This window comes from Equus przewalskii, chromosome 4, assembly GCF_037783145.1.
Source record: "Equus przewalskii isolate Varuska chromosome 4, EquPr2, whole genome shotgun sequence".
Lineage (NCBI taxonomy): Eukaryota > Metazoa > Chordata > Mammalia > Perissodactyla > Equidae > Equus > Equus przewalskii.
Window position 1 is genome coordinate 50,336,380 of NC_091834.1, and position 12,842 is coordinate 50,349,221.

The window sequence follows — 12,842 nt, forward strand, 5'->3', positions numbered from 1 at the left end:
TTTCCTTTTTGGCCCAATACTTCTCATTGCCCATTAAAATTGTTTCCTATCCTTTGTTTACCCCACAAAGATGCCCAAACTAGTCCCTGACAGCTGGCATCGTAATCCACAAAGGACTTCAAGTCAGTAACTAAAATATTTACTCAAATCCACAAGCTTCAGAATTTATCTTCAATGACGCGTACACCAACGTATACCACAACACATAACTGTATTAACTCGGATCAAGTACCTAGTTACATCAATTTAGTTCTTCCCCTTAAAGTATTGCTAGTACAGACAAACTCTACTTCTTCAAAAAGTCTGCTTTTTGCAAGGGACATTAGGCACTAGAAAAGGGAAATTGATTGGCTAGTCATAGCTGCCCTACTTCCATTTCTGGTCCAAAGAAAGAAACTGTTCCACAACGAGTACCAAGGGGCCTCAAGCAAATCAAGAGGGCAGATGCGAAACTGAACTTTCTGATTCCCACGATTTAAGTGGGGGGGGCGGTGATATAGATGGGCTATCCAAGTGTCGCCTGAGGAAAAACAAGGTCCTCTGCACGAAATAGTCAAAGTAGGGGGTGGGAAACAAACTAGTCTGGGCGAGCGACAAACCCAGGATGCTGACCGAGCTTGGAGGTGGAGGGCCCTGGAGGCCAGGGAGCGGAGAAGGGAGACCTCGGGCAAACGATAGGGGAACAGGAACCAGCAGCAACGCAACGAGACCAACGCTGCCACAGAGCAGCGTGTAAGGGGACACCACGAAGGGAGCGATGAATTAGAAGGCAGCAACAACAGGAAGGAGACCAGTGCCAGGGGCGACGGGCAAGTGGCGACTGCGAAAGAAGAGGCACAGGCAGCCGGAGGTGGTGGGACTCTGTTGAGTCAGCACAGCTCCCAGTCAGAGGGCACTTGTAGGATCCCCGCTGCTCCTCGGGCCCCGGGGCCGGCTGCGGAGGGTCGGGCCCGCCAGCGGGAGAAATGCTGTTCTTTGACGGGCTAGCGCCGGCCCTTTCCCTATTTCACAGGTAAACACTGGCCGCTGTCGCCGCTTACCTCTGTTAACATTATTATAGCCCGGGGAAGTGAGCTCCTCCCTAGCCTCGCCGCATGGCAACAGCCGTAGCAGCAGCGAAAACTGCCCGAGCCGCCGCCAAAGGCGGCAACAGCTCCTTCAGTCCTCTCCCGGGCGGCGGCTTTACTCGGCTTCGCTGGCTTCCCCCTGGCCCGGCTGCTCGCGACGGACGCGCCGCCATCTTGGAAGAGCGACGTCCGCGTCTCCCCGCGACGTGCGCTCCCATTGGCGGGCGCAGCAGCCGCCGGCGTCTCGTGACCGTCTCCATAGCGCCGGCGCGCGGGGCAGCGGAGGCAGGCGCCCGGCGGCCCTTTGGACGTCGGCGGCGATGGCCCGGGAGCTGCGCGCTGGGGCCAGCTTGGGGTCGCAGGGAGGGGAGAGAGGCCCCAGCGCAGGGCCGGCCCGGGAGCCGGCGCGCCCGCCCGCGGCGGCCGCTCGTGCTCCCCCGCACGCCGGGGTCGGTCTGCCCAGGGGTGGAGCGAGACCGACGGAGGCCGCGTTTTCGACTGATGGCGCTGCAGACCTGGCGCGTCTCGGGGACAAGGCGGCAGATGTCCTGTAGAAAAACCTCCCTCTCGCATTTCCCTGGTCCTGCGGCGACCGAAGAGCACACGGGAGGTTTGGCTTCTTCGCTGTCTAGAGTTTAAATATGATCTGAAACTGCTCCCCGCGCAGTCCCTCTCTCGCTAAACTTTGACAGAAACTTTCCTTTGTCTTTACCAGTCCTCAGCGAGTTCTCTACTGGGGTGCGCGACAGGTTGTACAAGTGATACAGGCATATCAGCTGTACCGTGATCCTAGCAGTCAGGGCTGTCGCTGATTAGGTGATGGGCCAGCAGCTGCATAACAATGAGGGCTTAGTTTTGCTTCAAGTAAGAGACCTCTGAAAGAATTAGAACCACTTTTGCTCTTTGACTGCCCTCTCTACAGCTTTTTTGGCTTCTTGATACGATGTGTTTGTGTATCAGCAAATTTCAGCAGGTGTCATTGAAAATAACCCCAACTTGAGACTGAACTCTGGAATGCAGTGTGCATAGAAGCTCCTGAGACTGACACCATTCCGAACCACTAGATGGGCTACAGTGTGTGGAGTTGGAGGCAGGCAGTTCTACCTGAATTGTAATGGAAGTAGTTTACCTGAAGCTGCTGTCAAAGTATTGCCCTGTTGTATGTTACAAACCAGTTTCCAAGGAAACGGAAAAGTAAATTTTCAGATTTGACATGCAGAACCCATCCACCTTTTTTTTTTCACCACGGGTACAAAGGCATTTTGGAAAACTAAGGCCAGTAATTCCTTCTCTTTTGTCGGAGTCTCTACCACTCCTTACCCTGCTTCCTTAACAATAGTTCTATTGTGTAAAGTGAAGTTTACTTAATAACATTACTCTTTAATTCTCAAAACAGTAAGTAAAGGCATTACAAATCTTGCGTTGTCTCTATGTGTCCTCACCAAGGAAACAAAATGATTCATTTAGGAAGTACAGCAGAAATTCAAGAAAAATCCTAATTTTACTCAGTTCAGCTAATTAAGGCAAAGTAGTTTTTGTTGTCTTAATCTACGTCTGATACGTAATTTCCATATTGCTGGCCCAGCAAAATTCTGACCTCTGCAACACAGTAAGATGTGTTACTGGTATTAACAGATTAAGCAACGAATAGGAAATAAGATTGGAAATACTATCTGGACTAAGATATTAAAGGAAACTAAGAGATACTAGACACAACAAGGAACCTGGAAAAAGATACTGTTCCAACCTGTAAATAAGAAAACAGAGAAGGCGTCTCATTAATATTTACGATACCAGCTAGTGAATTAAAACTGTAAATTTAGATGTCTGGCCTGAGTATTTAATTTTCTTTACATATTTTCCCCATTTCAGAAGCAAGGCATTTTCAGTTATTTTAAGGGTGGTAAATTAAGTGTAGACACAACTTGAGGTTTGTACCAACCTGTCATATGACATGGATATACTTTTAACATTTAGAAGTTTGTAGATCTAGAAGGAAGCCAAATCATTGGCCCCCAGTTTTCTCAGCCAGAATCCTTTCTGTGACCTAAAAAACTTTATCCTAGCTAACCTCCCAAGTCCCACCTTACATTCACCTGTGTGACCTCATTTCTAAGAACTTTGTTCCAGCTACCATGCTCCTGTATCAGCATAACATCTGCTTGCCCTGGGGCCTTTGTGCTGGCTATTCTCTTTATCTAGAAGAATCTTTCTACCAGATAGTACATGGCTAGATCCCTCACTTTTGTCTCATCTTTGCTCAAATGTACTTCAACTATGCCTATGCTGACCCATTTAGAACGTTGCCCCTACCCCAGCATCCTCCCTTCCTTGCTTCAGTTTTCTTTATGGCACTTACACCTTCTAACATAATTAGTTACTATTTTTCTTTCTTAATGTCTGTCTTACCTTCATTAGAATGTAAGCTCCACAAGGTCAGGGATTTTTATGTTCAATAATATTTTCTCAGCACCTAGATTACTAGAATAATGCATGACACATAGTAGAAAATAAATATTTCTTAAATGAATGGGTGAATTCTTTCCTCAAAGACCCCAAAAGGAAAAGACCCGATTAAAACTGATAAAACAAAATCCTTGGTGTTGATTTTTTTTTTAATTGGTCACTGTTTGTTCTTATCTTGCCATTATAGAGGAATTGCTTTTACTGTCACTAGCATGCTGGAGAAAAGTTTATGAAAGAATTGTGAGCTATGCCTTTCCCTTCGCCTTATATCACTGCTGATATTTTCAATGGTGGGAATGGGATGGGGAGATAATAAATGTTAAAAACAAACCTTATGTATATCTCGGGTGTGAGTCAAAGTTAATTTGCTAGCAAGGGAAGCAACAAAGTGAGTAAGGTATGCCATTTCAAAGAGTTATGGGAACTGAGGAGTTATATAGTTGGGAAAGAGAATGCTCACAGAAGCAGCTAGCTTAAAAAAAAAAAAGCACCTAATTTGGTACAGAATGAAGGTTTCATTCCATGTGGTCTTAAAAACATCATATCAGTTCTTATAGAGGAAGCCTGGGACAGGCTGATCTGAGATGCCTGGTTCTTTGGCTATCAATCAGAAGTTTAAAGCAAAACAAACGATCCGTCTTAAGGAACACATGATAAGGATACATCTTTTCATGTGGCTGTTGTTTCGAAAGATTTGATTCCCCAACAGCAGTGTCCAATCTGTCCAATTAACACAGGAAAGGATAACCAAATCGAGGTCAGAAGCAAAAATCAAGTGTGTGATGCTTTTAAACAGGCCCCTGCCAGTGATTTCTAAACCAGGCAACATCCAGTTTGCCTATTTTTTTAGTTTTATAAGAAACAAAAATTCCTCTGGGGCCAGCCCTGTGGCTCAGCAGTTAAGTTTGCACGTTCTGCTTCAGCCACCCAGGGTTCACCGGTTGCGATCCTGGGTGTGGACATGGCACTGCTTGGAACGCCATGGCATGGTAAGCGTCCCACATATAAAGTAGAGGAAGATGGGCACGGGTGTTACCTCAGGACCAGGCTTCCTCAGCAAAAAGAGGAGGATTGGCAGCAGTTAGCTCAGGGCTAATCCTCAGAAAAAAAAAAACTCTACGTGTTCAAGTTGTCACAATTTGGGTATAATTCCTTTTGAGAAACTCTAAAAGTATAGCATCAACTTTGTAAGGAAATCACATCTATCAAGCAGTTGTCACATTTAAGCTTTTCGTTTCTTAAGCTGTTTTACTAACTCCAGTTTCTTCATAATGCAATTTCATCAGTGTAACCTACCACCTCGACTGAACACTGAATAGTACTATACGTTTATTAACAAGATCCAGTATCAAAGCCACTGAATCAGTATTGAAATAAAGCATTGCCAACAGAGGAGACACATTCTAAGAACAGACAACAGCAGGATATCCCAATTCTTTAGTAGCTTTAGTAGGGCAGTAGTAAGCAGAAATCTCAGGGCCTTTCACAGTAATCTGAAGTCTAGCTTCAAATAGCCAGGCATGTGCTTTTTTCTTGCATGGCATTTTTTGAGACATATGGAGACAACTCAAGCCTAAGAGACAGAGTCAGAAATAATACGAAGCTTTGCTAACAGCAGATGCAGCCATAACAAAATAATAATGTTTACAATTCTCTTCAATAACAGCTCCACGATACAAAGATCTAAATAGAAAAGACCATATGATAAATACGTAGAGGTCTCTAGTATATTTCAGAGGTATTATTAGATCACTGGCAATCCCAGTCAATAGGTTTTAAAACAAATATTTCTGCAGAATGAAAATGAGACCCAGAGCACTTTTCAAATATTTAATTTGCAATTACGAATACTATTTTTCAGGACCTCTTATGGGCCAGGTGCTGTGGGAGGCATTTTGCATGTATTATATTTAACAATTGAAAAAGGCCATCACAATACATCTTATTACTCTCAGAGGCCATGAGGTTTAGTAACTTGCCCCAGGTCACCTGTCAAGGATACATAGTATCAACATGATTTATCACTGTTTATGTTGACCTTGATCACCTGGCTGAGGTAGTGTTTGTCGGCTTTCTCCATGGCAAAGTTACACTCTTTTCCCCTTTTCCAAGCTATACTCCTTGGAAGTAAGTCACCATGGACAGCCCACACTTAAGGAGCAGGGATTTATACTCTCAAGGAGGAGAGCATCTACATAAATTATTTGGAATTATTTTGCATAGGAAATTTGTCTCCTCCATTTTTTATTGATTCCATCATTTGTTTATGTGGACTCAGATATTTATTTTATACTTTAGATCAAATGAGTTTGCACTCAGATTTTTATTTTATACTTTACATCAAATGCTCTACTATTTTTTGCTCAAATTGTACCAGCTTTGACTATCAGGAGCTCTTGCAGTTGTCTGATGTCCTTTTAAAATATTCCCATTAATGTGAGGTGGTTTTTGTGTTTGTTTTTGTTTTTGAGCACTTCCTTACTTTTTGGTACTACAGGATACTCCAAGCCAATCATACCTCAATCCTAGAATCAGCCACTGCTCTAAGGAATTTTGATTCCTTTATTGGAGAATGGTATTAGGAACAAAGATCTAGGCACTAGATGTATTCTTTGCCACTCAAAGTGACCTTTCTTTTCAGCCCTTGCAGCTGGCAAAGTGAGGAAATATATGCATGTACACTAATCTCTATATATACACACCCATCTATAAATATTTCTGTATGGAACCATCTGTATCTATATTAAGCTAAACACGAGTTCATACTGATGTCCCCAGCTCTAACCCATACCAGATGAATCATTCTAACCTCCGATATTTGCTTATCTGTAAATTCTCACTCCAAAAGTGAGAAACCTGGTTCTTATCCATTTACTTAATTGTTCAATTTCAATATAAACATATAACAGTATCAGAATTGTTAACCCATACCCCCTTGAGGAACAACTTTATCAACTAGAGTACAGTGTCTAGACACAGTTCCTTTTGTCTTTAGTCTTACAAACTTCAATCATTTCCGAAGTTGCTTGGTTCAGCACCTTTTCCCCCACCACCTTCGGTGAGGTTATTTCATACACTTGTAATACAGTTAGATTCTCTTGTTGCACTGTACCTTCTTTCTTGAGATTCTCCTAACCTCCTAAATTATTTGATTTTTTTAATTTGCATACATTAAGTCTCACTCTTTGTGCTGACTTTTGACAGATGCATAATGCTATATCATACAGAATTCTTCCACAGCCCTAAAGCATAAAGGAAAAGGGAAATGCATAGTGAAATTACTTTTGCATTTTCATCATAGACCCAAACAACTAATGATTTTATATAAAAACCTTGACTTGGATATAGATAGAGATATCAATAAAAATATACATATACATATATAATTTATTAGATATGTAGATACATAATTCTCTATAATACCTAACATTTAGTTCTTATCGTGTGCCAGGCTCTGTCCTAAGTGCTCCACAATAATCCTTTAAGATAGGAACTATTATTTTCATTTTACAAATGAGAAAACTGAGGCCTAGGGCATTATTTTTTTTGCCCAAGTTTAAACAACTAGTAGTAGAATCAATATTTAATGAAAAAATTAAATATGTGCAGATATGTATGTGTATATATGTCCTGTATAGTTACATAATTCAGAGTTATGTGTGTATATACCGTGTCTTCAAGTATATTACATCAGATAACTTTAAAAACTAAAATTTTTCAGTGATCTTGTCCCCAAATTACATGAATCATAAGTATTGTGGTTGGCCTTTGATCTCCTATTTTTACCATCAGCCAAAGGAGGAAATGAGAAAAGGAATCAGTACTCAGAGACAGAACCTAATTTAAGGCTTACCTCAGCTACTTCCATTTTTACAGAGTAAGGGTGAAATCAAAAACTGCTATTATATTGCTTCCTACTTTACTAGCTTAACAACTAAAGTTAAAAAATAAGATTATTCTAAGAATCACTATTGTTTTTAAATGGTAATATATTACATTAATTGGCACAAAGTTAATTTGACTTGCCTTCACCTTTGCATATATGATGATCTTTCTGTTTCCAATAAAAATTTTAAATTTTAAACTATTTGTAATAGATGTACATACGATTGAATGGAAGAAATATTAGGCATATGCCCTGTAATATTGGCTGTAGAATGAAAAGAATAGGAGCCTGAGAATATTTGCATTGTGATCCTGTCTTTGCTATTAAATAGAATTAAACCTTGGAAGTGAAAATTCATCATTTGTTGAGCTTCATTGTCTTTTTCTGTAAAGTTAGGAAGTTGAAACATGTAATAAGATTAACACTAGTATACTATACATTAATAGTCAATTGTTATTTGAAGCCTTGGGCAATGCCCTGTGCCTCAAGATCAACTGCTCTTTAAGGTTTCTTTCCACTTTAAAACGGTGGAACTTAAAATAGCAAGTAAGCTGCAGTTTATTTTCCTATCACTTTCCTTCAACAAGCATATTCATCATCACCTTTTTCAAAAACCTTGCTACCAAACAGAGGCACACTCTGCTGTGAACTGTTTTGTGTATGGTAATGAACTCCTTGAATTATCACCTTTCCACTTAAAATGAGACACGTCCTATCTTATAACAGCCATGTGTGTAAATATCCATGAACAGAGAAATCAGCAGAAATGACAAGGTCTGGTGTATAAAAAACAAAGCAAATAATCAGATAAAAGGCATGTAAAAACTATAGGACATTCACCAAATTTGGATGGATCAGTTTTATCTTGTTCACCAAATCAGCAAAATGCTGAGGGCTTCACATTTTTTTAAAAAAATGGATGTCCTTTTTGGGTTTTCCTGTTGCTGGGGAAGTGTTCTTTCTGTTGCTAACAGAGAGCTAAATGTTCTGCTTTGAATGGGACATGTTTGTTTTTATTGGTGGGAGTGGCAGAAGGATGAATGAAGGAATCCATTTTTTTTAACTGTGTTTCTGTAAGTGAGCTTTCTTCCTTCTGGGTAAAGGCATACGATTGACTATTTACCATAGAATCCTTTAATAGAATCACGGAATTTGCTTATTTGTTTACACATTATTTTATTCACTAAACCTTATGAGCTAACTATTCAAATTTTAAAGATCACAGGGTTATAGAATTCATGTTGAAACATCTATTACCACTCAACTGCTAGTGGTTAGAAGGTACAAAGAGGATGTTCATTATCTTTACATTTTTGCTTGCTATAATTTAGCCTCAAAAAAATTGGTGGTGGAGGGGGAGAAATAGATGAGATCTGGCCTTCCTTTCAAATGTTACGATCATATAATTAAAATACAAGCCATCTTGGTCTTCATCTTTATGTATTATTGTTTGCACTGTGGTAGGGTAGGAAACTGATGGGGGAAATATCACAGACAAGCAAATCTGTGCAAAATGTTACTTTGGTATAGAGTATGCTTAAAACTGCATGAAAAATGGCCATTCTGGCTATCCTAAACTTAAGATAAGAATTACAGAATTATTTTGTAATGTAATTTTGTTAACTTGAAATTAAGTTCTCTTATTATCACCGTCTCAATTGTATTGTAGTAGTACTCTGTGAAAGACTTTTGATTTCTTAAACAAGTTGTACTTTGTTTGAAGCTGTGTGTCTGGATAATTCATCAAATTTATACTTTATGGCTATACCAGAAGTTTTAGTTACAATGAAACTCTATGCTGTGAAAATGTAATTGAGTTTCTGTCTTCCAAATTTTATTTTTGTCTTTAGAAGTAAGCTGTTACTCTATGAGCTATTGGCTTTCGGGAAAGAGGGAATATTTCATAATATCTCTCTAAATCATTCTGTGGCATGATGATATTGTGTTGACCTAGTCATTTCATTTCCCTCCTGGGCATTGAGGGAGATTACAAATCTTGCCTATCTAGGTGGGATCGTGTAACTAGCCCAAATCGATGGAATGTAGCAATCCTCCTCTCTCTCCCCACCACCCCTGCCCTCCAAGGTGACCTTGGATGCTACTGGTTGAGATAATAGACTCAAGATGGAAGGAACTATACAGGAGAACACTAGATGAAAAAATAAATCTTTGTACTTTGCGTGACTGACAAATCCTTTTACTATTGTGTGTTGTTACTACAGCTAACAATACACATTCTGAGTAAAACATTCTCTAACCCTACTTACTAAGAATGAAAAGAATCTAACCTGAGAAATCCTCATCCCCCTCACCCCCCTCCCAGAATGAGAGGACTATTTTAAGTGATATTACTTAAGTAGATCTTCAATAGTTACTCAGTTTTTTAAGGAGAACAACATAAATAAGTCATGGCCTTAGTGTTATAGATGAGACAAACACACACACACACACACAAAGCACCTAAAGATGCTAAAATAAATTTCTGGGGGAAGGTGGCAGGCTGAAGACCCTGTTTTATCCAGTCTACTCAGAAAAGAAAACCAGAGAAGTTAATGGAATAAGAAAAAGAGTGAATAAAAGATAGGCCTGAACCAGGATCAAGGACCAGTTGCTCTGAAAATCCTGAGATCCTTGCCAGAGAGGTCTAATTGCCACTATCCAAGGATGTGGCCATTGGGAACTAAAGAGGGAATGCAGTCAGGTATTTGGCCTAGGAACTGCATCAAAGAACAACTTTCTGGTCACCTGGACTGTGGGGCAGGTTTTGCCCCAGGGATGTCTTACAGGTGTTCCTCACTTCTGATGGAGAGTCTCCCACACTGAACAGTTCACTTGGGAACAAGGGAACTAATGTTTCTTAAATACCTTCTCTGTGCTGGTTCATTATATACCTTGTTACCTTTAAACCTCGTGCTAGGTATTGCTAGCCCCTTTTTTAAAATGAGGAAAGTAAGCCTCGGAAGGTTAATTTGCCTAAGAGTCCTCTGCTAATAAATAGAAAATCAGTTTGAGTCTAGACTTTTCTGATTTGAAACATTGTTTTTCTACTGTACCTTGCAAGCTCATCCTCAGACATAGGAGTTAATATACCCTTTAAATGGCCGTTAAAAACTTTTTCCCAAGCATTTCCTGCTTTTGACAGTCCAGATCTCACGAGGATCTCTTGAAATAAACTATCATTTATATAATGAGGCCTTGTTTTTTTAGTTTACACACTTTCCCCCCCCTCTTATATAAGAAGAGACTAGAGTATGAGCCCAATAGAGTTTTATCTGATTTCTTCTGGTAATTTGTCAAAATCTAAACGTAGTTTTTTACTGTAATGTAAATGTACTTTACCTCCCCTGATTGTAAAATGCTAAGCTCTTGTATTTTTTGTATTTTTCTCATTGATTGACACACATTATACATTCAGCTAATCTCACAGAGCCCATTTGAGGCCTCTTCATCATTGACATCAATATGATTTTCATATGTCTGCCTCACATCTATTGACCTCTGCTACATGCCACACCTATACTGTAACCAGAGGATATCTGGTCTATTTCTTTCATTTCGCCTGCCTTTCCAAGTGAGTTGCCAGACTTGAGCTGTGTGAGTTCTGTTCTCCTTCACTTTTCTCCTTCAGAGGCCTATGCTTTTCTGTTTTTCTAAACCAATTGCATCTCCCTCTCCTCATCTGCTTCTGACAATGGTAAATCTATATCATTAATCAACTCTTCCTCTTTCTCCTTAGGCTGATCCCTTCATGACCATGGTCATAGGCTGCCTCTGAGCACCATTAGAGCGGAAAGGGATGACCCTGTGACCTGTCACCACCAGAAAGAACAAACCACAAAGTACAAATTGTGCACTCACTTCATCAGCAGGCCTGTTTTGCTGCAGCACATGGACATTTCTGAGGAGTTAAGTCCAGAGTTGATTACAGAGTCTTCCATTTTTGTCATCGCAGGCTGCTAATGTAAATTTATATTCAGTAATTTCTGATGATTTTTGTCCTAAACTCCAGATTATCTTTCCTGTATTTATTAGTCTCATTCATTATCCCTTTTCTTTTTAACCATTTCATTACAAATATGTTTGGTATACTATATCTCACATAATTGTATGTTTTTCTTTCCTTTGCTTATCTTAAGAAATAAAGACGCTAAAATTTAAAACAAATACTGAGAAAACTAGTAGGTTTTTACAACTGCATAACATTTAAAAGCAATAAGTCTGCACTCAACATCAGAGACAAAACAATTACTAGATGACACAATTACTATCCAGTTTTCAACTTAATTTGTTCAGCAATTGCTCTCACTTATCTATTTTATTACCGAAAGCACATAAGAGTTTGAGTTGCCAGAAAGCCAACAAGTAGACACTTCTGTATTCAATGCTAAATATGTAAAAGTAAAATATCAAAAGTGTTTCTCACTGTTATTTTCTTTTATTCCTATTTCTTAGCCAAATCTTATTCACTGAAAGATAGCAGAATATCTGAGATAAACAGCATATTCCTAGTGTTCATTGTCCCACTTTGTCTAGTATAGTTTTTTAGAAGATAATTAGAGTGTGAAAGATTCTGATAGAGTTTATAATGTGAAGAAACAGCAGTCAGATTTTAATCACACACATCAGTGAAGGAGTGGAAAAGGCTTTCAGAGAGTCTACTTTTGCTTCCTTTTCTAACTAAAATGTAAAGCTTATGGAAATTACACTTTTTGTAAATGTGATAAATTTAGCTCTCATTCACTTGCTCTAACAAAAGAGAAAATGGATTGAAAAATCCAAAATGGTGAATAATCTAAAACTTGTCAAACTATAAAGTAAAGCCATTCAAATTTGAGTGTATCTAATACAAGATATCCACCTAGCTACATTTATTGAGTATATTGTTTTAGATAAATGATAGTGATGCCATGACGGAATCTTGATTTCACATCACCTATCTATTTTACAATAACTTCAAGTTATTATTTCCTAACTACCCTTTTCTTCATAGGAATCCTGCAAACCATCACTAGTGGTATGCTGAAGCTGGTTCAGACTAACTCATGAGCTAGGGGCAATTGTCAAAATTCTTGGAATTTTACTAGCCAATTTTTAGATATAGTCATTATTAAAAATTAAAGTATATAGGCTTATAATTAAATAAATTGTATATAAAATAAAGGTAATAAGTACTCAAAAATCTTAACCTCCTAATTAGTTTACTACTTTTTGCTATTATCTATGGTTTTGAGGTTATTTATTGTATGGTGAAAATACTATAGAATAGTGTAGTAGTTCACATCTTTTCCAAATTCTTTGTTCAATGACGTCCTACTGGTAACTTAAAACCGACTACAGTGGGAGTATTTACACCACGGAAATCGGCAAATATTACAAAGCAAGGCTTGAATTATTGTTGTGTTGATTTTCTATAGTTAAGGAAG

The 12,842-nt window shown here is 39.2% G+C and overlaps 1 protein-coding gene and 1 long non-coding RNA gene across 24 annotated transcripts in view; one reads left to right on the plus strand and one right to left on the minus strand.

Annotated features, from left to right (window-relative positions):
* SNX13 (sorting nexin 13) overlaps positions 1 to 1,685 on the minus strand; it is a 143,558-nt gene extending 141,873 nt beyond the window's left edge. For 11 of the 23 annotated variants that reach the window (XR_011539077.1, XR_011539076.1, XR_011539075.1 and 8 more), the window contains exon 1: positions 1,041 to 1,684. Coding sequence is in view for 12 of the 23 variants with exons in the window: in XM_070615846.1 (XP_070471947.1) it covers positions 1,041 to 1,640 (600 nt within the window). In the remaining 11 variants the exon portion in view is untranslated. Of the gene's footprint in view, positions 1 to 1,040 lie in introns of all 23 variants that reach the window. The other 12 variants (XM_070615855.1, XM_070615854.1, XM_070615853.1 and 9 more) reach the window with 5 other exon arrangements.
* Positions 610 to 11,583, plus strand: LOC139082816 (uncharacterized). The gene is made up of 2 exons (XR_011539078.1): positions 610 to 1,012; positions 11,156 to 11,583. It is a non-coding gene; the product is annotated as an uncharacterized lncRNA (long non-coding RNA).
* Positions 11,584 to 12,842: the final 1,259 nt, after the last annotated feature.